At 45.6% G+C, this 27,536-nt stretch overlaps 2 protein-coding genes across 5 annotated transcripts in view; both read left to right on the forward strand.

Moving 5' to 3' along the window:
- MLPH (melanophilin) overlaps nt 1-14,630 on the forward strand; it is a 61,968-nt gene extending 47,338 nt beyond the window's left edge. For 3 of the 4 annotated variants that reach the window (XM_027875389.1, XM_027875391.1, XM_027875392.1), the window contains 7 exons: nt 1,007-1,192; nt 3,927-4,070; nt 4,609-4,701; nt 7,662-7,730; nt 10,024-10,081; nt 12,605-12,705; nt 14,000-14,630. In XM_027875389.1, the coding sequence (XP_027731190.1) occupies nt 1,007-1,192; nt 3,927-4,070; nt 4,609-4,701; nt 7,662-7,730; nt 10,024-10,081; nt 12,605-12,705; nt 14,000-14,026 (678 nt within the window). In that variant the 3' untranslated portion in view covers nt 14,027-14,630. The remainder of the gene's footprint in view (nt 1-1,006; nt 1,193-3,926; nt 4,071-4,608; nt 4,702-7,661; nt 7,731-10,023; nt 10,082-12,604; nt 12,706-13,999) is intronic. The other variant, XR_003570298.1, reaches the window with a different exon arrangement.
- A 9,886-nt stretch (nt 14,631-24,516) lies between these two features.
- Nucleotides 24,517-27,426, forward strand: PRLH (prolactin releasing hormone). The gene is made up of 2 exons (XM_027875397.1): nt 24,517-24,972; nt 26,446-27,426. The coding sequence occupies exons 1-2, from the start codon at nt 24,873-24,875 to the stop codon at nt 26,607-26,609; spliced, it is 264 nt and encodes an 87-aa protein (XP_027731198.1). The 5' UTR covers nt 24,517-24,872; the 3' UTR covers nt 26,610-27,426.
- The last annotated feature ends 110 nt before the right edge of the window (nt 27,427-27,536 follow it).

Here is a 27,536-nt window from a genome sequence, read left to right on the forward strand (position 1 = left end):
TCTATCAAGGAAGAAAATGTATCAATCAGTCAATCAACAAACATTTAATTAGGTGTCTGTTAGTCACTGGGGAGACAGAGACAAAAAGAGCCCCTCTGTTCCATCCACGGGCTGGCATAAAGCTAGGAAGGTGAACAAGGTTGCTTCTTTTCCTTAGGTGAAGGAGTTTCTTGTGGACCACTACCTGCACACATACCTCCAGGCCAACAATAAAACTCCAGTTACAGTGAGGCTTCCTCCGACATCAGCAATATAAGAACCATATAGATGAGCAATAGAGATGGTCTATTCAACCAATCACCAAGCATTTAGTAAGCATTTATTCTGTGTCTGGTACTGTGGACCACAGTGAAACCATCCCTGCCCTCAGGGAGCTTCCATTCTCTAGGCTCCTAGATTCAGATCCGGAAGAGAAGCTCTGGTTGAACCCCTTTCGTTTCCAGCATAAGGAAACTGAGGCCCTGAGAGGCTCAGTGACTTTCCCAGTGTTACACAGGTAGTACGTAGCATAGCTGGGTGTGCAGTATATTTTATAGCACATAGGTGTTTGCTAATTGTCTCCTCTATTAGAATGTAAGCCCCTTGAGGGCAGGGACCATTTTCAGTCCTTCCTTTTCTCCCAACTGTGAATGTGCTAAACTGACTTGGTAGGGCCTGGGAATTCCCTACCTGACTTCCTGATATAATAGTTAACTCTTTGTAAGTCCAGGGGGCCCCTTCCTTTGTGGCCTTGATTGATTTAAAGAGGTGTACTGGCCCTGTTGCACTCAGTTTTGATTGTTTGATTCAATCAAAAAGTGTCTTCACCTAGTCACTGGAGCTAACTTTGGGTTGTTGGTTTCAACTCCACCCTTAACACTTACCTCCAGGTCTGGTCCCCATTCCCCGTGAGCTAAATCCCTCCATGCTACAGGCAGATAGAAACTCCTAAAACTTTCTGTTGATCAAAACTTGAAGGGCAGGGGATGGGAGATCGAAGCCAGTTTCATTTGCTTCTCTGTTTCAGTCCCTTGGGCCTGAGCCCCGCAAGGATGCTGACATAGAAGAGGAAGCCCTGAAGAGAAAACTTGGGGAGCTGACCAGCAAGGTCAGTGACAAGGGAGGGTCTTCAGAGGAAGAAGAGGAGGGCCAGAGTGGGCTGAGCCCAGGAGGGAGCTCTGTACCTGACAGCAGACCCATCGAGGCACAGCAGGTTGGTAACCACACCCTGGGCTATTGTAGCACTGACTTCTTGGCCCTCCTGCCTGGCCTGGTGAGAATGTGTTAGGAAAGGAGCATGATACCAGCAGACTTACTAGACCACTCATCACCTGCCAGCCCAAGAGCACCCCAGAAGGAATAGGGCTAGTTACGGCGTTAGGTGTCTCAGGCTGGGAGACATCTAGTCCATCCCATCCTGAATAAGAATCCCCTTTCCCACATTCCTGGGAAGCAGTCAGGCCTTTGCCTGAATCCCTACAGTGATGGGGAGATCACTACTTGTTCCATTTCTGCACAGTTCTGATTGTTGGGGAGTCATTCCTTATATCCAACCAAAATCTCCCCCTCTGTTACTACCACCTATTGATCCTAGCTCTGAACTTCGGGGAACGAGTTTGCCAGGGACAGCCCTTCAAAGTCTAGAAGCCAGCTTTGTGCCCATCCCACCCCTGTCTTTTCTTCTCTGGGATAAGCGATCCCCGTTCCCTCAACCAATCCTCCTATGACCTCAATTCGAGGCCATTCACCTTCTTTGCTCTACGCTTTCCAGGTTCATCAATGTCCTTCTTAAAATTGGGCACCCAAGATTGAATGCAAGACTCCAGGTGTGGGCTGACCAGCGACCATTACCTCCTGGTCCTGGACATTGCTGCTCACTCTTAAAGGAGCCCAAGATCTCATTGGCTTTTTTGCCTGTCCTGCAGGACTCTGGACGCCTATGGAGCTTGCAGTCCCCTAGAACCCCCAGCTCATCTTCAAATGAGTTTCCAGCTAGCTAACTAGCTAGTGAATAGGGTGCTGGACTCAGAAAGACCTGGGCAAGTTACTTAACCTCTGTCTGCCTCAATTTCCTCATCTTCAAAATTAGAATAATGCTACCTGCCAGGGTTGTTGTGAAAATAAAATGAGATAATATCTGTAAAGTGCTTGAAAGCCTTAAAGAAATGTCAGTGATGATGATGATGATGATGATGAAGAAGAAGAAGAAGGAGAAGAAATGGATTTTCCAAAGCCACTTAGTTTGGGTAATGGGTCTACACTGATCCCCCCACACTAAACACAAGGGCCTAGTCATTCCATCTATAGCCATGGAATGGGACAAAGCCAGCTGGCCCACACCAGGATCAAACATGACTTTAACCTCATTTGTTGCTGCTCAGTTGTTTCAGTCATGTTCAACTCTTCATAACCTCATTTTAGGGTTTTCCTGTCCAAGATACTGGAGTGGTTTGCCATTTCCTTCTCCAGCTGAGGAAACTGAGGCAAATGGGATGAAGTGACTTGCCTAGGGTCACCCAGCTAGTATCTGAGACCAGATTTGAACTCAAGAAGATAAGTCTTCCTGACTTCAAGCCCCAGGCTCGATGTGCATTATGGCGCCCCCTAGCGGCCCTGTTTTGGTCTCACTGGCCCCGTCCTATGGGAAAAGTTTCCACCAGTTCTGTTAGCCACTCTCAAGGGTGGACAGACCCCAAGGATGTGCCTTTAGGGCCTGCCATCTGAGACAATCTTTCAGAACCTGAGAATAGGAGAGGGAATAAAGGGGAGGGAAAAAAGGCTCAATCCCTGCCCTGTGAGATTCGAGTGAAAGCTTGGGGGTGTTTAGGTTGGAGAAGAGAAGCCTCAGGGAGGCAGTGAAAGCTGTTTTCAAGCATCCAAAGGACTACCACAGACAAAGGGGATTAGACCCGGCCTTAATGGCCCCAGAGGAAAGAGCAAAGAGCCTTGGGTGGAAGCTAAAAAGTTTGGCTGATGTCAAGAAAAACTCCCAACAGCTAAGTACTATCTAAAAAATGGACTCTGGGCTGCCCACCCCCAGCCCTGCACAGAGGTCTTCAGGCAAAGACTGGATGCCAACTTGGCAGGCAAGGGGATTCCTGTCCCTTATGGGTTAGACTAGGGGGTCCCCCAAGACTCTTCCATCCCTGAGTCTGGCCTCCCACCAAAGCATGGACCCCTCCACTCTGTGTATCCTTAATGTCTCAGAGTATCTCCTCCCACCAGGCAGATTGCAGCCCTCCATGCCTGGTGGATGGGTTTTCATCAACTTCCATGACCTGGTGCCCAACACTCAGGGCCTCCCCACGCTGAACTGGACTGGTTCTCAGACGGCAGATATTCAGGCCAGCATCAATGTGCCAAACATGTTCACCTCCATCTACCCATTACGCCAGCCCTCTCCAGCTTGATCAAACATGCAACATTTTCATTCCACTGATTTGAAGACCCCAGGGTCCTCTCCAGGCCTCCCTACAATGAGGCAAGGGAGAAGGATGTTAGTTCAGGATTATTCACAATAACTGCCATTTGTGGGGACAGAGACAGGACCTGTGATTTCATTAGCAGAAAGAACTCATTCTGCTCATGCAGTCGGGTGACTTGGAGGCTTAAAGAGAGTTGCCCAGAGCGCCGAGGAGAGGCAGAGACTTGGACAGAATCCCACTGCCAGTATGTGTCAGAGATGGGACTTGAACCCAGGGCTTACTGGCGTCTGCTCCAGCTTTCTATCCACAACCCTCCACACCCCTCCATCTCTCCAGCTTCCTCCAGAGACAATGATCGACAGATCAGAGATTTATAGCTGGAAGAGATCCTATAGACATCTTGTCTGACCCCCTCATTTTACATCTGGGTTTACACTGTAGGTGGATAGCCCCACGTCCGGTCCCAATCTGAATCAGGCTTTTACTCATGTAACTAAGTCTCCTCTGTCCTATTTTCTCCAGGCTGGCCAGACACATGGAGGGGAGAATAGGCTTCTTGACCTTGAGGAACAAGTCCCACGCACCAGAAGCCCTGAGTCAGCGCTCTCGGAGCTGGAGGACAGAGTGACCTTGACGGCCGCTGAGGTTCAGCACGCGAAGAGGGAGGTAATTGTCAGGATGTCTTATGCCATGTCTGCAAGGATTTATTAGGATCTACTCTGTGCTGAGCACTAAGTGAAGCTCTGAGGACACAAAGAAAAGGGGGGAAATTACATTACTATTCTATCAATCACATACGTATATGTGTGTGTGTGTGTGTGTATACATATTGTATATATATAACAAATTTGCAGCTAGGTAGATAGATGATAGATAGATGGATAGCTAGACAGATAGATAGATAAGAGATAGATAGATAGATGGACGGAAAGAAAGATAGATGAGTGAATGGATGGATAGATAGATAGGTAGCTGAGACCTGTGCTTTCACTAGTATATTCCCCAGCATATCAATTAATTTAAAAACATGGTTCTGAGAAGGGGTCTCTCAGGCTTCACCAGATGCCGAAAGAATCCGGAACACAAAAAGAGGCAAAGAACTCTTGGGCTGGAGCATGCTGATAAGGACTGTTCTCAGGTTTCATTTAGCGAGCCAGATGACAAGGGGTCTCTGTATGTATTTAACATGTGGGTCTTGTCATAGGTGTCAGATATAAAATCTCGAATTGCTGCCCTCAGCGCTGCTGGACTCCTTGTCAAGACTTGGGAGAAACCAAGGAATAAATCAAACCTACAGGTGGGTAGAAGGCAGTGCAGGCTGGGCGGGGCATGGTGGTAGGAGTGAGAAGATGGAATCACTGTCCACCATAAGCCAAGCCCCAGCTGCAGCTCTGAGAACCCAACAGGAATGCCAGGGGTCACTGCTCTGCTGAGTATATGGTTTAGATGTTTGTTGGGGGTTTTTATTTTCCTGTATCTCTTGGTGATACTGCATCTTGGAGACTCACTATTAGGTCTTTTGCCACCACCAAAAAAAAAAAAAACCAAAACCCACCATTAATATTATTGTACATATTGGGCTTCTTCCTCTTTCTTGATTTCTTTTGGGCATGGACCTAACAGCATATAGCTGCGTCAGAGAGCGCACTTTTTGTGTCTAATTCCACATTGTTTTCCAGAATGGCTGGACCAGTTCACAGCTTCATCAACAGTGCATCAATGTGCCCGTTTTCCCTCAGCCCTCCCAACATTTATTGTCTTTGCCAATAGGATAGGTGTGAGGTGGAACCTCAGAGTGGTTTTCATTTGGTTTTCCTCTAATTATTAGCATTTGGAGCGTTTTTTTCATACAGCTATAGACAACCTTGGTTTCTTCTCTTGAGAACTCCCTCATCATATCTTTAGACTGTTTATGACTTGGGGAATGGCTCTTAATTTTAATATTTTGAATCAGTTCCTTAAAAATGAGACCTTTGCCAGAGAAATTTGTTGCAAATATTCTTCCCAATCATTTGTTTCCCTTTTAATCTCAACTTTATTGAATTTGTGCAAAATCTTTTTAATTTTCAGTAATTAGAATTATCTCTTTTATGTTCCGTGATCCTCATTAATCCTTGTTTGGTCATGAACTTTTCTACTATCCAAACATCTGGTGCATAAATTTTTTCAATATTTCTCTAATTATTTATGCTGAGACCTTTTGTATCTAGGCCACAAGCCCATTTGGAGCCTATTTTGATGTAAGGTATGTGAGGTGTTAGTCTAAAGGAATTAGGATTAGAAATGGAATTAGTTACAACCCTAATTCTAAAACATCACTGTGAATAGAGCACTGGACCTGGAGTCAGGAACACCAGAACTCAAATCCAGGCATCAGCACTTACTAGCTGTATAACCCTCCACAAGCCACTTACCCTTCTCAGACTCAGTTTCCACATCTGTAAAATGGAGAGAAAATAGCACTTACTTTGCATGATTATTGTGAGGAGGAAATGAAATAATGTTTGTAAAGTACTTCACAAACCTTAAAGTGCTATATAAATGCCAATTATTATTATTATTAATAATTAATCTAATTTCTTCCATGCTGCTCACTACCCTAGAAGTTTTGATCACAGAGTGGGTCCTTTCCCCAATAGCTGGGGTCTTTGGGTTTATTAAAACTAGGGTTCTCTGTGGTATTTACCTAATCTGTTCTGCTGATCAACTTTCCTATTTTTAACCAATGCCAAATGGTTCTGATAATTACTACTTTATCATAGAGGGCAGCTAGGTGGCACATCAGCCCTGGAGTCAGGAGGACCTGAGTTCAAATCTGGCCTCAAACACTCCTAGGTGTGTGACCCTGAGCAAGTCACTTAACTTAAATGTGTATGTGTGTGTGTACACACATACACACAAAACACACACACACACACACATACACACACACACATACACACATACACACACACACACACCCCAGTTGTCCTTTTAAGGAAAGGGGAATGGTTGAGCAAATTGTGGTCTATGTTATATAATAGCATGGTGCTGCAAGAAATGAGGAACTAAATGATTTCAAAGACACATGGAAAGAAAGACTTGTATGAACTGATGCAGAAGGAAATGAGCAGAACCAGGAGAACAATTTAAACAGTAATAACAATGCTGCAAAGATAATTCTGAAAGCCATAAGAACTCTGAACAAGACAATGACCATGATTTCAGAGTGCTGCTTATAAAGCATGCTGTGCACCTTTTGGCCAAGGCACAGAAGGATGCAGAATGAGGTAACTTAAAAAAAAAAAAAAAACACAGCCATTGAGGAATTGTATTTGCTTAACTATGCATATTAGTTGCAAAGCATTTGTTTCCCACCCCCAATGGAAAGGAAGAGGGAAGGAAAGAAAATATGTTTTTGTTAATTTTTAAAAACTTTAATATGAGAGGAAAACAAAACAAAAAAGGCTCAACATTTGGAATGAATAATCCTAAGTTCAGAGCCAGAAGGTGCCCCAAAGATCATCCCTCTAGTCCAATCCCTTCACTGATACTTGAGGAAACTGAGGCTTAGACTTGGTTGAGTGACTAGGATACAAGCATCACAGATTTAGGGCTGGAAGGAGCCTTCCAGGTTGTCTTCACCAACCCCTTCATTTTGCAGATGAGGAAACTGAGACCCAGAGAGGTTAGCTGATTTGCCCACGATCATACAGGCAGGAAGCATCAGAAACAGGACCGTACCCAGGTCCCTGACTCCAAATCCAGGAGTCGCCGATCTGCCTCAGTGAGTGGGAGTTTCTACACTAGTGAGTCCTCAATCTATGCCACAGGCCTAGACCCAAAAAAATGCCAAAAATTCTATTATCAACCTGACATTGCTTAATGTGTTTGGTTTTTTTTAACGGAAAGCCACAATGAAGGGTAGTGGAGGACGACACTAGATTTGGAATCTTGGAGTTTAAATTCCAACTCTGTAAGCCTAAGGGTGGCCCTCCTTCCCTCTGTGCCTCAGTTTCCTCATCTATAAAATGAAGTGGTTGATGCAGACAGCCTTTTAGGTCTCTTCTAGCTCTAGGCCTGTGACCTCTCTGAGCCTCAGTTTCCTCACCTGTCAAATGAGGGGGTGGATCTAGTTATCCTCAGAGGCTCCTTTAGCTCTGGAGTGAGGACCTAAATTCATGGTCATCTATGGGGAAATCCCCCACACAGCTAGGGGCCGGAGCCGTGCAGGTGTCACGAGGCAGCCACTGAGATGTCTCCTTTCTTTATTCCTAGATACTTCCCCTGCAGCCCCCCAAGAGCAGCCTCGGAGTCGAAGAGCCGGAGCTCTCTGGGGCCAACAAGGTGAGTAACCCCCTCATCCTGACAAGAAGCCAGAAGAGGAGAGGAGAAAGGAAAGATGGAGGCTCACGCCAGACATCAGGAAATAGGATCGACCTATTTAGATTTAGAGGCCCTTTCTAAACTCTTATTTCTGTTCCGGTCTTTGTTTCCAAATACATCCTTCCCCCTCGCCCGTCTTATCCCTTCCAACAAAGATGTTATTATTTTTAATAATGTTTCATTTCCCCCTAATTATATATAAAACAATTTTAACGTTCATTTTTTAAAAATTTTGAACTCCAAATTTTCTCCCCCCTTCCTTCCCCCTTCCTCCCTGAGACAGCAAGTAATTTGATATAGATTATATAATAACAAAAATTTTAAAAGAAAGGGAAGAAAAGCTATGTGCAAAATCAATAGACACATTAATGGTATCTGACAACGTATGCAATATTTTACACCTATAGTCCCCCACCCCTGCAAAGAGGGAGAAGAAAGAGTAGTATTCGTAAGCCATTAAACTTAGGGGGAGACCTTTGGGGGTCACCTAAATGGTGGATTATTAATTTAGTCCTGGAAGAGAGCTTAGAAGCCAGCTAAACAAATCCTTCATTTTACAGATGAGGAAACTGAGGCGCAGACTTGCCCAAGTTTACACAAGTAATAAGTAGCAGAGTTGGGATTTGAACCCAGGTCCTCTGACCCTAATTCCTCTGTGCCATACACTCAGTTCTCTTTCTAGTACCACTCCCATGCTGTCTTTTTTACCTTTGTATATTTCTGATTAATTAAACATTTTCACTTGATTAAAGCAGTTCAGGAAGAGATGGAGAAAAGCACTCAACAAGAAAAAAAATTACCCACATGCAAGTAAGAATTAGGGCGCTAGGTGGTGCCATATTGCACAGAGTCCTGGCCCTGGGATCAGGAAGACCTCAGTTCAAATCCAGCCTCAGACGCTTGCTAGCTGTGTGACCCTGGACAAATCACTTCACCCTGTTTGCCTCAGTTTCTTCATCCATAAAATGAGCTGAAGAAGGAAAGGCAAGCCACGCCAGTATCTTTGCCAAGAAAGCTCCAAACGGGACCATGAAGAATCAGACACAACTGAGAAATGACTGAAAATAAGAATTTAAAAGTGGAGGATATTCAAAGTAACATGGATAGGTCTCTTCCCTTCTGACACTGATTATTCATTTTATGCACAAATGAGTCTTTAAAAAAAAGTCTTTAAAAAAAAAGACCATCGGTACGGGGCCTCCTCTCTTCTGCCATGCTTAACAGCTGCTTTTATCGCCTGCCTAACCTCTGCCCTTGCTGCTTGAATCTTAGAGCCAGCCTGGTATTAGGTGAACGATCTGAGCATGTTGAAGACTGAATAGACATGGCGGCAAGGCACCACTGGGTCCACCCAAGTGGTGCTTGAAGTTGAGATACAATAGGAAGAAAGCCTGACCCATGACTGTGTTGAGTACACCCTACTCAGCTAAGGGAGGGTAATAGGCAGAAGGATGGCCAGCACCAGAAAAGATGATGGATTTCTACTTCATTTTTTCTCCTCCTTTTCTTTTGTCTCCAACTATACACCCAGGATTGGACTGGTTCCATAGATCAGGCTAAGGACAACCTCATGAAGTCAGACCACCAAATGACATCTCAAGATGTCAGTCCTTCCTACTCATTATCTCTTATCTCCTTCAGAAAAATCTTGTAATTTCAGGTTCCCCACAGTCCCCTGCAGAAGGGCCTGAATGCCCTATGGCCCAATGGTTAATCTTAATTGGCAGATAAATAGAGTTTTCACTGTAAGATCTTAGCTAAGTGTCTCAGTTGATTATAGACTGTAGATTCAGAGCTGGAGTGGGCCTTCAAAGGCTCTCTGGCTCAACTCCCTCATTTGGCAGATGAGGAAACTGAGGCACTGAAAGAAGAAGAGATTTGCCCATTTGTGTAACCTTAGATCACCTCCCTGGCCTTAGTTTCCTCATCTGTGAAATGCAGAGGCTGGATTACAGGAGCCCTGAGGCTCCTTCCAGCCCCAGATCTATGTTGTTATGAGTCAGAGACTAGACATGAGTCTTCCTGACTCATAGAATCATAGATTTAGAGCTCGAAGCAGGGGCACATGGGAGCCAGCTTCTACCAGCTCAGGTAGATAAATTTTCAGGGTGAGCATTTATGCTTCAGAACCTGAAGATCTGCTAATACTTCAAGCATTGATTTTTCCCTCACTCCCCTTTCAACCTCCCAAAAGGAAGAATTAACCCTCAGGATTCAATGAAGACTCAAGCCAAAAGCCTTCTTTTTCTTATAGGTAATGGCTAGGCCAAATGTCCAGAGGAGAATATTCAATAATTCTCTCCAACTTCAAGGTAAGGATCATCGGGTCTGCCTGCTGGGGGAGCCGAGAGGAGGCAGGGACCTCTGAGAGAAATATTTAGGGAACTGAAAAGAAGCAAATTGTGGGGACTTGTAAGGGTTAAATGAATAGATTCAGCTTCCATTGCATGTTTGTTGTGGATACAAGGAAAACCCAACAGACTGGAGCCCTCGAGAAACTGCTCACTCTAGACTCTCAAGTTAAAGGTCTGCCCCTTTAAAACCTAAGACCATTTTGTTCTAAACACAACCCACACTTCCTGGTCATGCAGCCACTAGGTGGCAGAACGGGAATGAGAATTCCTCTCCTTGGCTGCCCCGTGCTGGACTCCGTCCACAATGGCCAAGGAGGCCATCAAAGTGCCCTCTCCTCATGGCCTTTCCTGCTCCCTCCACTGGTCAGGGCTCTTGAAGTCCCTCTGTACTGCTTGGGATATCGTTTCTATTTGCCCAGTATATCAGCATAGCGGTATATTGTATCCCACCTCAATAAAATGTAAACTCCTTGAGGGCAGGATCCATTTTATTTTATCTTTGTATCCCCAGTACCTAACTGAGATTATCTATTGTGCCGTAATGGATGAAAAGCCTCGTTCAATTGATTTGATTTGAGTTCCCAACAACAAAAACCCAACCCCCCCAAACATTCCCCCAGTACAGTTCAACAAAATCACCAGATATCATGCTTGCAAGAGACACATCACATGCCTTTTTCCACTTTTGTAGTTTGTTCATGGAAAACAAGGATGTGTCCTTTACCTTGGACAGCGTGGTACCAATCTTGCTCAAATCCCTCTAGCTTTATGGGGAAATCTCTTTGGCCTCTGTCACATGTTCCTCTTCCTCCTTCAAAGCCCAGGGGATGTAACGCATCGTTTTCTTGACGCCTCAAGGTTATTGTTAGGAACCAGCCACGGCTCAGTGATTCTCCCCACCCCCCACCTGCCTTTGGGGCGTGTAGCGCTGCTCGTCACTTCCGATGGCTGTGCTTGTGTTCTCAGCTGCTTTGAATAGTTTGGCTGTCTTGTTCTTTATGTCACTCCTCCCTGCTGTCCATGTGCCTGCCTCCAGCAGCACCTTTCTAATTGGCTGCTTCTAATCTGCTCTGGGCTTGGCCACCAGACCACAGAGGTGGTTAGAACTGCTTATAGAAATGAGTAAATGGGCTCCAAGGGAAGGCCTGAAGGAAGGGTGTGTGGATTTGGTGAGTTCCATTCAGGATGTTCAGGGAGCTTTTTGGTTTACTTTCTGGATCTCATCAGGGTCCCAGATAATTGGGGCAAGAAGGAACTGAATTCAAAACAGGGAGGGTGTTGCTATAACACCTTATTCCTGATCCTGACTGGGTCCATGAAGTCTCGCTCAGATTCCTCATCCCAATGATGAGGAATTCTCAAAAGCTTTACCCATAGAGAGCAAGCTCTCTCAGGCCTGGCCAGGCTGGAAACTCTTCAAGTGAAGTTCTGGGGATGGGCTCTATGTCTCTGGCCCAAAGAGTAGCCCGGGTAAGTTGAGTCAGGCTCCTCTCTGACGAGGGATTTGCTGGTCACAACTGCCCTCAAAGGCCATCTATGCACAGATCGGTCATGATCTGCTCTGGTAGAGGTGAGGATCCATCTACTCCAAAGAAACGACAGATCCTTGCAGCATCAAAGTGGGGGGGTGGCCCGGAGAGCATGCAAAAATGTATGAGTGTAGCCACATGCATGTATGCATGTGGGGTGATGTGAATGACAAAAATCTTGGAAGAAGTTAGGTTGTTCCAACTTTACTTCCTCAGACCAGGATTCCTAGGCCCATCTGAACTTCTATTGCTTAACTTCCCCTCACACACAGTGTTCCAATCACACTGGTCTAATCGATGATCCCTGAACTGGACATTGAACTTCCTACCTCCATGCCTTTGCATAGACTGTCCCCTATGCCAGGATTCTGTTTCCTCCTCATCTCCAACTCTCAAAATCTTTAGCTTCCTTCAGTGTTGAGTTCAGGTGCCACCTTCAACATGAGGCTTTTCATAATCCTCTAAACTATTAGCGCTTTTCCTCCAAGTTATATTTTATTTATTTAGCTGTTTGAAGGCCCTATGCCCCCAGTAGAATATGAGCTTCTTAAGGAGACAAATGGTTTTGCTTTTGTCTTTCTCCAGCACCTAGCCTAGGCACAAAATCAGAGTTTAATAAATGTTCGATGGATGGATGGAAGGATGGTTGGATGGATGGATGGATGGATGGATGGATGGATGGATGGATGGATGGATGTTGAAAGAGAACATTAATCTTTGGTCCAGGGTAAACAAAGTACAGACAAAAGTATTCCTCTGATATAATCTTGTAAGTTATGATTGGGCTTTCAGACAGCTGAGGCCACTGTCTGAGGTGCTGAGGGGGAAGGGAGGTTGCTTTGGTTGAAGTATCTAGGGAGGCTTATTCTAGAGACCAGCATGGAAACTGCTGTCTCTTTGAGAGTTTGTACCTAGCTAAGCGACTAAATCAAACCTTTTGTTTCCCATGAAGACAGAGTTGATGGCCCTTTCAGCCGAATACCAGTTTACCGAGGGTCCTTGACCCAAAGAAATCCCAATGGGAAGAACAGAAGGGTGAATCACATCTTTGCGGTAAGGCTTTCACCCCATTCAATTTCATACTTCAGCCCAATGAGCCTATTGTCTGCACCTAAATACCCATAATATGGGCCAGCTTAGTCTTAAGCCAAGCTAAGGTGAAAAAGAAGATGGTCAAAGATAACATGAAAAAATGGAATACTTAGTATCAGTCAACAAGCATTTAGTAAACACTAGGTGCTTGGCACTTTGCTAAGTGCTGGGGGTACCAAGAAAATGAAGACACAATCCCTACCCTCAAGGAGCTTACATTGAAATGGGAGAGATACCATGTATATAAACAGACATATACAAGATATATATACCAGAAGATGAAAAGTAAAATTGGAGGTGAAGGCTCCAGCAGCTGGGGGATGGGGAGTGGGGTGGCAGAGAGACTAGGAAAAGCCTCCTGGAGGGACTTGAGACTTGAAGGAAGCCAGGGATTCCAAGAGGCACAAGTGAAGAAGGAGGGCATTCCAGGCATGGGGGACAGCCAGGGCAAATGTCTGTAGGCATGAGATGAAACATCACATGTGAGAAATAACAAGCAGACAGACCAGTGCGGGTCTCTATAGCATATAGGAAGTGGAGTAAAGTAAAAAAAAAAAAAAAAGACCAGAAAGGTAGGAAAACGCTATGTTACAAAGGGCTTTAAATGCCAAATAGAGCAATTTATATTTACTCCTTTGGGTGATAAGGAACCAGAAGAGTTTGCTGAGTAGGAAGTGACATGGTCACATCTGCACTTTAGGAGAATCTCTTTGGTAACTACATGAAGGATGAGTTGGAAGACAATGGTTGGCTGCAGGAAGACGAACAATAATAATAATAATTAGTTTTATGATAGTCATAACTAACATTTCTGTGGTGATTTAAAGTCGACCTTTACCTGGTTTTGGTTCTTGGAGATGATCTTATTGATCTAACTAAAAGGTCATTGCAATAGCCTAAGTGAGAGGTGACGAGGGATGAATCAGGGTGGTAGCTGAAGGGTGGAAAAAAGGGGACTGGAGAGAGATGTCTTGGAGATAGAAAAAACAAGATTTTACATTAATTGGGAGGGGGAAATGCAGGAGCAAATCATCACCATCATCTTCATCATCATCATCATAGGTAAGGCTAAGAGAAAAATCATTAACCCAAATTTGCAAATGGGGATACTAGTCACTGAGAGGTTAATTGACTAATAATACAACAACCAGTTTTGCCTTACATGTGAGAATAGCAGGGAAGTTTCCCCAGGCTTAGAATTTCATTTGACTGGTTTTTAACGTGTGCTTGCTTTTCTTTTTTTGATACTCCCCAGAAACCTGTGATGATCCATCAACCTTAAAGAACACCTTCAACCTTGGAAGTCACATAAAGAATGACTCGTATTTCCTCCACTATCACTGCCATTGTTTTCTTCTCCCTCCTCAATTCTTTCCTGGAAAAAAGAGGAAACACTGCTTGTGTGGGATTCCAGCTTCAAAATAATGACGGTTGTCAGTTTTTCCTCCAGCCCTCTGCAGAGTGAACTTAAGAATTGAACTACATGTCCCATCACTTCCCAGACCACAGCAACCTACTTGCTACCTGATGCTGTCTCTTTCCAGCTGGACATAGATTTAGAGCTAGGAGGGACCTTAGGGAACATCTGCTCATGGGAACACAGGATCATAGATTTAGAGTAGGAAGAGACTTTTAATCCAATGCCTCCATTTTACCCATGAAAATACTAACATCCAGGAAGGGAAGTGATTTGCCAAGGTCACCCAGGTAAAAAATAGCAAAGCTGGGATTTAAACCTAGGCCCCTTAAAAAGAGGATATCAACCCTCAAAGGACCCATTTAGATACCTATTAGATGATCACTTTCTTGTATTGCTTTTCTAACCACTGTTGCTACTACCATAATGAAAAGAATGAATGTATCAAAGGCCACTGGAGATCAACATATATGAATGTGTGTGTGAGTGTGTGAGTGGGTGTATGTCTGTATATGTGTGTACACACACAGAGAGAGACAGACAGACAGACAGAGATGGGGGAAGAGACAAAGACAGACAGAGAGGAAAAGAGAGGGAAGGAGGGAGGGAGGGAGAGAGGGAAAGAGAGAAACATAGATTCACTTTAACTTGATGTTTCGATGAATCTCTAATTTTATTGACATGGCTACTACTAATATTGCTAATAATAATAATGAAAATAATAATAATAGCTCATGTTTATATAGCACTTTTTAAGGCTTGAAAAGCACTTTATAGACATCACCTCATCTGACCCTCACAATAACCCTATGAGAAGGGGCAACCATTATTCCCATTTTACAAATGAAGAAACTAAGGCCCAGAATGGTGGGAGACTTGCCCAGCAGCACATACCTAGGAAGCAGAGGAGGCATAATTTGACCCCGGGTCCTCCTGAGTCTCCGTCTAGCACTTGAGCTATGCTACTTCCACCAGGGCTGGTCGTAGTTTCCTCTTTGCTTTCATTCTCTGCACTGATTTTGTCTTTTCTCCACAGGGCTCTCACTGTAGAGAGAGCACCCCACCTGATTGTTTCAATGGCTTGGGGCGCCATGACACACTTGGGCTATTCATTGTTCTCCTCTCATGCTATGAGGTTGGCCTGCCTCCTCAGCTGGTCACTCAAAGGCATGTGCTTTATGACACCTCTAAGCTAACTCCCCACACACAAGTCATCCTGGGATTGTGTTGCAAGCTGCTTCTGTCCATTGCCCTTTGGGTTACTTAATAACATAACAAGTACCTTCCAGCAGTGACAAAGGCCGTTCTCCTTTGGCCCTGCTGCAAACTTCACCATGCCCTGGGTCTCTCAAACAAGACTGCACAGATTTCGTGGCCCCACTCTCCTCCTTGCTGGTGACTTGCATCTCACAGACATCCACCAACAGTCCCGCAGTAATGTCAGGTCCTGGAGGACAGGACCTGGCTCACCTTTGTATTTCTATCCTCAGCACTTAGCCCAGTGCCTGGCACTTAAGTAGGTCATGGAATCCTAGATGAGTCTAACTCCCCCATTTTATAAAGAGGAAACTGAGGCCCAGGGCAGGCAGGAAGGACCCCCATTACTGTCCTAGCATAAGAGTGAAATGAAGATAAAGCATCATCTCAGGCACCGGGACCTGAGTCGTCCCCAGCAGCTTTGGCCCATAATTTCATGACGCGCTCATCTACCCAGTTGTCCCTGAGAACTTCAAAAGAGATGGCTCTGACCCCAAATCCTCAACTAGGAAGTCGTTTCAGATAACAATCTGTTAATTTGATGCTAAGAAATATTCAAGGGTTCTTGGTCCCAGCCCGAAGGCGCCCATCACTCACTTCTCTTAGATACCAACAGAGGCTCCTGGATCTGGAGCGAGCTGGAAGGAACTTCAGACACCATCTGGTCCAAGCCCTTCAGTTTATAACAACTGGGATTTGTCCAGAAACAGCAGAAGATGCCCTGCGACTCCCACTGCAGCCTCCTTCCCCTCTGACTCTGCACTCGCTGCCGCCATCAAGGGATGAAAGGGACTCCAGGGGAGAAGGAATATTAGCAGTCCCTCGTGTGATCCATTCCTTCGCTTCTTAAAAGAGGAATCTGAGGCCTCGAGGAGGAAAGTACCTGCCCAAGGCCACAGAGATAGTGTGAGGCAAAGCCTGGATTAGAGCCCAGGTCTTAGACGTGGAATTCAATGTTGAGAACCTCGTCTCTCACCCAGAAATTCTAATTGCTTCCTAACTGAACTCTTGGCTGTCATTAGCCCCCTTCCAATTTTTTTTGGTCCAAATTTGTGACTGCATCATGGTGGGTAACTCCTAGTATGGGAAATTCTTCCACTGACTCCAGAGAACAACTCACTGGCAATTTGTTCCCAATTTCCGAAAGGTTCAACAGCTTAACCAGGGTCACAAAGCCAGTATGTATCCAAAATGAGGCTTGAGCCCAGATCTTTCTGGCTGGAAAGCTGACCTCTCTATGCTGTGCTGGCCACAAACCCCTGCCCATCCCAATTGAGCCTCCAAAACAAGTGTCCTAAGAAGCCAGGGCAGCTAGGTGGCGCCATAGCACATAGAACCTGAAATCAGGAAGACTCACTCATCTTCTTGAGTTCAAATCTAGCCTCAGATGGGCACTAGCTGTGTGACCCTGGGCAAGTCACTTAAGCCCATTTGCCTCAGTTTCCTCCTCTGTAAAATGATCTGGAGAAAGAAAGGCAAATCACTCCAGTATCTTTGCCAAGAAAACCCCAAATGGAGTCACGAAGAGTCTGAAATAGGTAACAACAAAGATTAAGGTGACCTTTTGTGACTCTCCTCCTCCAGAACTTTCAGTGTCTCCTTATTGCCTCTTGGATAAAATACAGCTTCCCCCCACCTTGCTGGGCATTTAATGCTCTTCCCAACCTGGCACCAGACCACCTTTCCAGACTCCTTTCACATCACCCTCCATCAGGCGATCCTTCCTTCTTGCTATTTCTCATGCACAGCAATCCACCTGCACCTCCTTACCTTTTCACTGGCTCAGCCCCTTTCCTGAAATGCACACCCTGCTCACATCTCCCCCTCAGGATAACAAGCACAACAATAAGACCTAGCATTTACAGAGGACTTTAAGATTAGCAAAAAAACTTTATGTATATTATCTCACAACAACCCTGTGAGGTAGGTACTCTTGTCCCCATTTTACCGATGAGAAAACTGAGGCTGAAAGAGGTCGTCTACAGCTAGAAGTCTACGTCAGGATTTGAACTCAGATCTTCCTAATCCTGCACTCTAGCCGCTCTGCCCCCTAATGCTAAAGATCCCTAGTTCCCTTCAAAGTTCAGCTCGGGTGCAGTTTGGCAGGTTCCCAGAAGTTGTCTGTATTGTAGCCCCTTGGGAGTGTGTGCCTACAAGGCCCCCACCCACCCTCCAGAAGAAAACTTTGGATCTATGGTCTTACTCCACCTTGGCGGGGAAGGTTTGCGGGAGGGGGGCAGAACTGATCTCCCACTATCTGTACACCTCACTGGCTGGGGGCCACGCCCAGGGTGCTGGAGGAGGGGCAGCCCCACACATCCATCTCTCTCCTGTGCCTATTCCTGGGGAGTGGGGAGCGTGCATTCCAAGAGGTTTGATCTCCTGCCCCACCTGGTCTTGCCCTCCCCCATGCCCCTACTCCAGCCCATCCCTGTGGCTCACCCCCGGCCCCGTCCCATCCCACAATACCTACTGGGGAGGGGCTCCAGGGGGTGCTACCTGGGGGGGTGGGGGGAGGCGGTTAGCTCCGTGCCCTCCCTTTATCTCATCTCCTGGGGTCGTAGATTGAGAACTGGAAGGGATCTCAGCGATTAGCCGGTCTGATGCCCTCATTTTATAGGGGAGGAGGCTGAAGCTGGGATGGGCATTGACTTGCCCAAGGTCACTAAGGCCTCAGAACTGGGACTTGAGTCCCAGCCAGGGCTCGCTCCACTGTAGTCCTCAGTCTCCTGGGTATGAAGCTCAGCTCTGTCACTTGCTATCAGGGCTAGCCTCGACAAGTCTCTCTGTTCCTCAGTTTCCCCATCTATGAAATGAGGACTTTGGGCTCCATGGTCTCTGAGGTCTACAATCCCTTGCTTCGATACCCAGTGCTCTTTTCACTGCACGCCTTGTCTCTGTACAGCCCTGCCTTCAAGGCGCTTTCTTCTACTGGGCAGGGAGATGAGGAGAGGGTACAAGGAGTCCACAGTTAGGTAAATATGGGACATATTCACATCTTTGCTGTTCTCTCAGTGAGTCAAAAGGGGGAACCAACAACTGGGGGGTCAGGAAAGGCTTCATGGAGGGGATCACATGAGCTGATCCTTGAAGTTAGGGGTAACAAAAGGCAGAAGCAGGGTGGGAAATGCCAAGCTAGGAAATATCAAAACCAAGATTCGAACCCAGGTCTTTTGCGGCCCATAGGTCCAGCATTCCTCCCAAAACACCAAGCCTGTTACCACTCAAGTGGCAAAGAAATTGACCTCACTCAAAAGATAAAACAAAGGACAAGTTGCAGACATCATCTGCTGCCACCTCTGCCTCTGTGGTCCTGGAATCACTTTACCTCCCTCAGTCTCCCCAGCCACCAGAGTGTGCGTTCCTCGAGGGCAGGGGCTGTCTTTTGCCTCTTCTTGTGTCCCCAGCACATAACACAGTGCCTAGCACATAGTAGGTGCTTAATAAATGTTGATTGATTGACTGTAAAAGGAGGGAGCCGGACTGGTGACCTTCTAGCTCTAATGTCATGGTCCCCTGGGCTATGTCTAAGGCCAGAAAACTTGAGGGAAGCAGATTGTGAAGGGCTTTAAACAGCAAGGACAATTTCTATTTGATCCTAGAGCAATAGGGAGCCAGTGGCATTTCATGAGCAAGGCCAGACTGTGCTTCAGGAAGCTCACTTGGGCAGGCTGGCACATGCTGCTCAGACCTCCAAGTCACCCGGGGGCATTCTGCATGCCATGGCCATGAGATAGACGGCTTGCTCTTCACATCCAAGATCGCCTTCCTTTGCCTTAAGTTGCACCCAATTGCTGTACCACATTGCCCAAGTGATGGAACAGTTAGCAGTTCTTCATCGTTCCTCCATGCTCAGGTAGCACCTGAAGGTTCAGGGTAGCTGAGCAGAGCCTCTCCAGGCCAGTTCTATGTTTCTTCTCACTATTGCTGATGAAAAACAAAGGAAAATAAATAGTTTGGCATTCAAGGTCCTTCATAATCTCATACCACCCTAGTTCTTTTTATCCTATTCTTCTCCCTTTGTTGCCCTCTCTGCTCCAGACTGCTTTGTGTCCTCAAAACATCCTTAGCACATTCCCACCTCGTGCTTTTACTCATGCAGTTCCCTGAGCTACAAAAACCCTTTCCATCCTCTTCATTTGATGAATTCCCATCCATCCTTTAAATCCCAACTCAAATTTGAGCCCACCTCTTCTAACTACATATCTAGTATTCTTTCTTTCCACACCACACTAGCTCTCAAAGTCCACATAGCGTTTTTCTTAACATTTTCTATGTAATCCCTGACTGGTTTAGGGCTCTACCAGCTATAGCCAAGGAAGAACTCCACAAGCTAGAAAGAACTGTATGGGGTTGAGCATCACCACCCCTAGTGGACACTTTGATAAGGTAACTAAGGACTTCCAGGTTCTGGGAATTGTACCCAAGAAGTAAGAATTGCCACAGTGTACTGGAAAATCATGCACTTGGGATCAGAAAGACCTGGATTCAAATTGTAGCTCTAACAACAGCTATGTAATCACAGTCAATTCATTTTACTTCATGAGCGTCAGTTTCCTACTCTGTAAAATAGGGATAATAAAAGTTATACTTGGAATTCTCTTTGTTCCCAGAGTGTTCTGGGGGAGGGGGAGATAATGGTCAGGAAGGGGAACACTTTCTTCTCCGAGGGATATACTTTCTTCTTGGGAGGGTTCACCACCACTTCCCCTCTCTCTCTGCACCTCACCTTATGACATTCTGTCAGCCCACACCACCTGGTGGCGCTGCTATCACCCCAAAGGTTCCATCACCATGTAACTCCTCTCCCGGGCCAATGCTTCCCACACAATTCTCTTGGCAAAGGTCAAACTATCCCATCTTCTGAAACCTTGCATGGACCTCATTTCTCCCCCAATTCAACTATTTTTGCTATCTGGTGAAAAAAGAAATCATAAGATCATAGACTTGGGACTAGAAGGGACGTTAGATGTTATCTTATACAACCCTCCTCAGAGATGAAGAAGCTGAGATAATGAGTGGGTTAGATGACTTACCCAAGATCTTACTATGAGCCAGATGCTGAGCTAGGTGCTGGGGATACAAATGTGAAAGTAAGATAGTGCTTGCCCTCAAGGGGCTTACATTCTACTAGGAGAGATGTGTTCATAGACACAGAAGTGCACAATCTTCTTTTTGTCTTTATATATTGACATCATTGTATTAGTTTGAAGATAAGGTTCAGAAGAAAAAATATTTTGAAGTAAACACAGGATATGTAAGTAGCAGAGACAGGATTTGAACCCAGGTCTCCCAGCTGGCAATGATTTTGACATCCCTTGCTAAGATCTCACACACCATCTTTAATGATGTTCTAGAATTCTAGCAGGCATTTAAGTCAAGGTCACCAGTCAACAATGTGAAGAATCCACCTTCTTCCCCTTTATAGAAACCAAGACATTTGCCCTTTTCTAGTCCTCCATCAGCTCTCCCATTCTCCATTTTTCCAAAGATTCTTAAATTCAGCCCAGCAATCATATATATGGATTCTTGCAGTGCCCTGAGCTATTTCTGGGCTTGAGGACTTGAAGTGCCTGAGGGAAGCTAAGGGCCTTCTTACCATCTCCTTTATCCTAGCTTTCAATTTGGGAACTCCCCTTCCCCTTTCTATCAGTCTCAAAAAGTCAAAATAAGAGTTGAATGATTCTACCTTTTCCCCTACATCCATTGCTAATCACTCCCAAGCAATGGTCCTATCCCAGTTCTCCCTCTCTCTCTCTCTCTCTCTCTCTCTCTCTCTCTCTCTCTCTCTCTCTCTCATTCACTTTCACATCATCAATCCAGGGAGGCAATGGGACATATGGGTATTTTTCCTTTGTTCCTACATAGCCAATAAAAGCCAGTACTAGAAATCCATTGCAAGCCATGATCTTGTTCTGGATTCTCCCACTCCTAATAGTCTTGCAGTACCACTTCCTTCTTCTGCTCTCATCCTCAGTGGCCAGCCTTTGCTTCTACCTCTTGCCCATGGCTTTTGAGAGTCAGCCAACAAGTTCCCTGTGCAGCCACATTGCTCTCCTAACTTATTTCCCTTTTTCTTCTTGGGAACCATTTGTGTTTGGATTGTCCCAGTTCTATTCTTGAGACCATTCCATTCCTCCTGAGCCAACTTGCCTTGAAGGAGGGCCAGGAGATCCTACCTTTCTTTTATCTGACATTTTAGAAATCTCCTCTTCCAAAATCAAGGCTGCGTATCCGTCTATGCCCTTATTGACCATGAAATCTAAGATTAAATGGTCATTTCCTCCCAAAATTCTTTTCATGTCTGTTCTCAGAAACCATCTCCTTCTTGCCTAATTGAATCCCATCTAGAATAGCACTTTTCCCTTCCTTCATCTTTTAAAGACAGAAACAGCAAAGTCATTGCAATGGTACACAAGGCTTGCAGGGCTACGGTCATAGATATCGATTTGCCTTTGAACTCTAAGGATAATGGATCTTGGAGGAGGTGAGTGCTAAGATGAGAATGCTTTATTTCCTGAGGGCACCAGCACATGAAGCAAAGTTAACCTTCTTAAAGGCTATTAAGTCTCAATGAAAATTTGGGGGGATCAAATTATATCCCTGGTGATTCAAAAAAACCAAATCCTCACCTTTTTTAGTGCATCTCCCCTAATGAGATTAGAGAGGGAGAGTGACGACAGTTGGTTGGAGAGAGGCTGTATATGCTGATGACCTAATCAGTGAAGGAGGATATAAGAAGAGGGGTCCTAGGAACACCAGCTCAGCGTGGGACTCAAACCCCAGCAGCAGCACATGCCCTAGAAGCTAAGTTCCTACCTTTCCTGAGCAACACAGTAAGTATACTCTACCCAAATGTTGCTACGGACATTGGGGAGATCCGAGCGGGATGAAGGAAATGGGCATCTACTGCCCTTCAACAGCCTAAGTCCTCTGAGGCTCTCTCTAGAGCTGCAATGGTGCTAGCTGGGTTGGGAATAGGGGAGTGAGGGAGGAAGAAGGCAGAGATAATGTGGGGAGATTGCTCTGCTCTGCATGCTGCCATGATTTCCCCACTAGGGCTGCACCTTCACGTGTGGTCATTGTGCAGGATACACTTTCCAATGGGTTTGGCTCACAGGAGAAGGAGTAAAGTTTCTGAAAGATCTTCTGATTTTCCCAGCTTTGGTTAGATTATTATGATATTATTGTTGCTAGCATTTCTATAGTACTTTAAGGTTTGCAAATTGTCTTACATATAGCATCTCATTTGATTTTCCCAACTCTATGTGGTGGGTGCTATTCTTATCCCAGTGTTACAGATAAGAAAACTGAATCTGCTAGAGATAAAGTGACTTGCCTGAGCTAGTAAGTGTCTCAGTCAGGATCTAAACTCAGATCTTCCTGCCTTTCAACCTCTTGCACCTCAAAATCAAATATTATTGACCCTGCCACCTGCGGAGATCAGAGATCAGAGAAGCTCATTGAAGACTGAAAACCAAGAGTGTAAGAGACGAAGTGGTCAGCAGAGGATTGTGGGTGGTTGTTTTTCAAAAGTTTTTATAACTTATAAATTTCAAAGCTTTTAAAACTAACGCACAAATTTCTTCTGTTGCATTTATGTTAAATATCACTTTTTTAATCTCTTTGGTTTAAGCCTATTAACTTCCTTTAGTTAAGTGATATAGTGAAAAAAACAAACACTGGGCTTGGTGTGAGAAGTCCTGGCTACTTATTAATTAAATTATTTCATCTTCTCCTCTGACATTCAGCAAACAAATCCAATTCAACAAACGTTTATTAAGTGCTTATACTTGTAAGATGCTGGGAGGACACAGATGTCTCATTTGATTCTGATAGTTACACTTGGAAGAAGATATTAGCATTCCTCATTTTACAGAAGAGAAATCTGAGGCTCAGAGGGCCTCAAAGACTGGATCCATAGCCACATAGCTGGTGTCAGAGGTGGAATTCAAACCCAGCTCTGAGGACCTGCACCAGTTCCCCTAGGCCCCATGGGTCCTCTGTTGACCTCTCCAGCTATGTTCTTTCTGAGAGGTACTGTAATCTATACCCATCGTCCAATGGAAATACATTTGATTTCTCCACTCTCCCGTGTTTCCAATGATGATGATAATCTGCTTTGTCTTCTTGTTTGAGAATAGAGACAAGTGACTTTTTCCAGACAATGATCTGTGATTCTATATTCAGCTGTTTGAATGACCTGAGAACAAGCTTATGATTTACATTTCGATATTCATAAGTATATTTTACATACTTATATATTTATATATTATATTTTTGTATATTTATATTTATATATTGTGTTTATATACTTATATTATATTTATATTATGTATTTATATTCATATATAATATATTTTATATATTTATATTATATATATAATATATATATTATATATACATATGTATAGAGGCAGAGAGAGAGAGAGAAGGACAGAGGAGAGCCAGAAAAAAAGACAGAGACAAAACGCAGAAAGAAGAGAAGCAGAGAGAGATAAGGAGAGACAAAGCTACAGAGAGGCATAGATAGAAGAAAGAGAAGAGAGATGGATGTGGAGAGACAAAGATTGTGAAAAACAACATAAAGAGAGACATGGAGAGAGAGCAAGACAGGGAAGAAATACAGAAAGACACAGAGACAGAGAGACGAGAAGCACACAGGGAAGGGAGTGACAGATGAAGTGATCTGTCCGTGGTCCCATGGCCAGTCAACATCACACCCCAGCTGCCTCCCAGGGGTTTGAGAATCTTTGTGGGCTCAAGAATTACGAGAGCTGATAGAAAGACAGGGCTTCAATGCTGATGTTGAGATGTTATCTCCATCAAGTTAGCAGCAGCATCCCTTAATGATGGCTGGCATCTCCGTGTCTCTTCAAGGTTTGCAAAGTACTTTCCAGACAGATCTCAAGCCCTGTGAGGGAGGTACTGTGAGTATTATTATCACCATTTTAAAGATAAGGAAAAGTGCCTTGAGAGCGGTCACAGTATCAGAGGCAAGTTTTCAGAAAGCGTCTTGTGAGCCATGTCCAACACTCTATCTTGACCACTGTCTTTCTCTATCATTGGAGCCTGCAACAGTGACGAATCCCCCAAGTTTCTGTCTCTCTCACTCATTCACTCACTCACTTTCACATCATCAGTTTGGGTAGGCAACTCAGGAAATGGGAAAGAACATTTGTTTCGGAGTCAGTGAGCCTGGAGTCAAATCCCGGCTGCCCAATTCTACCTGTGTCACCTTTAACAAGTCACTCTCTTTTTCTGAGCCTCAGTTTCTTCTTCTATAAGATGGGGGAGGGGGCAGGTGGCCTAACAGCCTCTAAGCCCTGTGATCAGAGCTGCCAGAAATATTCTCAACCCCCTCCCTCAAGTCCTCTGGCTTTCTTCACCCACAGGTCAGGTGCACATCTCACGGAGTTCTGGACTGACCTGATTGCCGGCAGAATTCAACACAATGAAACTTCTCCCAATCTGCCTCATGTATCTGCTGCTGACCTGCCTGGCCCTGCCCAAGGCTGAATGCAGGCTCCATGACCGCTCGGTGGAGATCAGGAGTGAGTACCCATTTGCTACACAATATAGCCCAAACTACCTCCACACCTTTCCTCCAGGACACCCACCAAAAAGTCCTGGGTTCCTTCTAACTTTAAATCTACGATCCTCTGGTCCTCTGACCTCTTCCAGCTCTAAACTGATATTATCATTGTGGGTTCAATGAAAGCACCCCCACCCTACCAGGCTGGTTCTCTACCATGTTCTACAGATGAAGAAAAAGAGGAAGAATTGGTTCAGTTTGCAGAGTGAGGAAAGAAGACAGGCTGGGTCTAGGGAACTGCTGTCTTCTCTCTGGAGACTTAGCCCAACTCAACACATTTATTCACCATGAGTCCTTGGAGCTCTGCAATGGGGGGAGGGGGCTCCTGCAGTTTGGAGGCCAAGTGCAGACATCTTCTTCCCTAAATTACCAAGGCCACAGCCATTGCCAAAGACACAGGAATGGCTGGTGCATTTGAATTAAGGCCAGGGAACCTGGTTACTGGGGTGGAGGTACCCACACAGATCTCACAACACAGTCTTTGTGAGTCGCAGTGGCCCCAGATCTCACCACTCTGAAGGTCATTGGGTCAGGCTGGTTCTTGGACACCAGGCCACGCTGGGCTCAAAGCCTTCCCGGCTGGGTAGGACCCGCAAGACCTCATGCTCGAACAGCATGGCTTTTAAGAGTGCAGGGTCAAGTCCCTGCCACTAGGAGGCAGCACAGAGCACTTCAGAGGCAGCTGTGCACATGAAAACACAGTGATTTTTCAGTGTGAAGACAGTCTCCATGTCCCATACTTTGTTCCCAAATGTCCTCACCTCATTTTGCAGGGGGTATTTTACAACCTCAGGTCCCTTGGATTCATAGTCAGCCAGCCAGCATTTATTAAGCCCTTACTGTGTGCAGGCAGTGTCCCAAGCACTGGGGACCGATACAAAGAAAGGCAAAGATGGTCCCTGCCCTCAAGGAGCTTACATTCTAATGGAAGAAACAACATGTGCACACACACACAATATAGAAGCCTAGAATCACAGCAGGAAGGGACCCCAAAGACTCCAGTCCCCTCCTTTGACAGATGAGGCACCTGAGTCCCAGGGGGAGAGAGGAATGGGTTTGGAGTCAGGGGACCTGGAGTCAGACTGTGGCTCAGCTCCTTCTTCATTGTGTGACCCGGAGCACTTCCCCAGGCCTCGGTTTCCTCATCTGTAAAATGAGGGGGCTGAACTAGTTGGCCTCTCAGGCCTTTTGGGTCTCTAGAGCCGTGATCTCTGAAGCTGGGGGGCTAGCACTCGGGATGCCCACTTGGAACCACGACCCCTTCCAGGTCCACAGACCCTCGGGGGCTCGTTGGTCACTAAGCAATGGTGAGTGTGTCCCCTCCCACTCCACAACTGGGCAGTTCCACGCTTCTTCTTTGGAGAGCAGTAGGCAGAAGGGTGAACTCTCAGCCCCATTGCATCTTATCAGCCTCCTGCCTCTTCCCTTGCAGACCCTGACATCGACCCTTCCTGGTACACGGGTCGAGGAATCAGGCCCGTGGGCCGCTTTGGCCGAAGGAGGGCCACCTCCGAGGGCTATCAGAGGTCTGCCTATGGACGGCGTCAAGCTTGCTTCCCTGTGGAGGAGAATAACGAGTCCACCCAAGACAACTAAGCCGCTTCTGTTGGGAATAAACCCAGATGCCTTCTCTCCCCTCTCCCTTCTCTTCCACTCGCTAGTTGCTTTCCCAACAAATAAAAATATTTGATCTTACTTAAATCAGTGTCTGTGCTTGAAACTGAAATAAACCAAAGAGTTGTGTGATGACCTGAGTTCAAATTCCACCTCCAATATTTACTAGCTGGGTGACCATTAAATTACTTACCCTCCCTGGGCTTCAGTCTTCTCATCTGTCTGACCGGGAGGATCACTCCTGTGGCAGCCACCTCACTGGGTAAATCTTCTCAGGGAGAGGAGGGGTTTTTTTATTCTCTGGATGCGGATCCCCAGGACCTTGTGCAGTGCCTGGCCCAGTGTAGGTGCTTAATTACTGCACGCTGATCAATGGGGTTATTATGAAGAGCCAATGAGATAATGCATCAGAGCTTTGTTACATACACAGTCAGGAAGCCTTGGGTTCAAACCCTGCCTCTGACATACACTTCACTGCATGACCCTGAGTAAGTCACTTTATTTCTCACCATGCCAGGTAACGCTCTAGGGTGATAAGTTATAGGTGTAACTTATCAGTGAAGGGTGTTTGCACACCAGCATTCCCCACATACACTGATGACGCACCGAACAACAACCACCCCGCCACCTGTAAAGCTGCAGATTCAAGTCACCTCGGATCCGACCTGGAAAGGTCAAGGGGTATAGGGGTCTTTGAAAACAATACTCTATCTATAGCATCGCAGGAACACAACTCTAGAACTGGAAGAAATCTCACAGCTTATCTCTCCCAACCCCCTTGTTTTACAGATAGGGAAACTGAGGCAAGAGGAGGGAAATGCCTTGCCCAAAGTCACGTGGGTAATAAGTGTCAGAGAAGGGATTTGAACCTAAGTTTGGTGACTTTGATTCAATGGCCTAGATTAGTGC

This window comes from Vombatus ursinus, unplaced genomic scaffold, assembly GCF_900497805.2.
Source record: "Vombatus ursinus unplaced genomic scaffold, bare-nosed wombat genome assembly UNPS02014808.1, whole genome shotgun sequence".
In the NCBI taxonomy this organism is placed as follows: domain Eukaryota; kingdom Metazoa; phylum Chordata; class Mammalia; order Diprotodontia; family Vombatidae; genus Vombatus; species Vombatus ursinus.

What these genes read in the sequence shown, in the direction of transcription:
- PRLH (XM_027875397.1), top strand. Translation starts at nt 24,873, where the DNA reads ATGAAACTTCTCCCAATCTGCCTCATGTATCTGCTGCTGACCTGCCTG. An exon ending in CCGCTCGGTGGAGATCAGGA is followed by an intron (nt 24,973 to 26,445) that starts GTGAGTACCCAT and finishes CTTCCCTTGCAG; the next exon opens with ACCCTGACATCGACCCTTCC.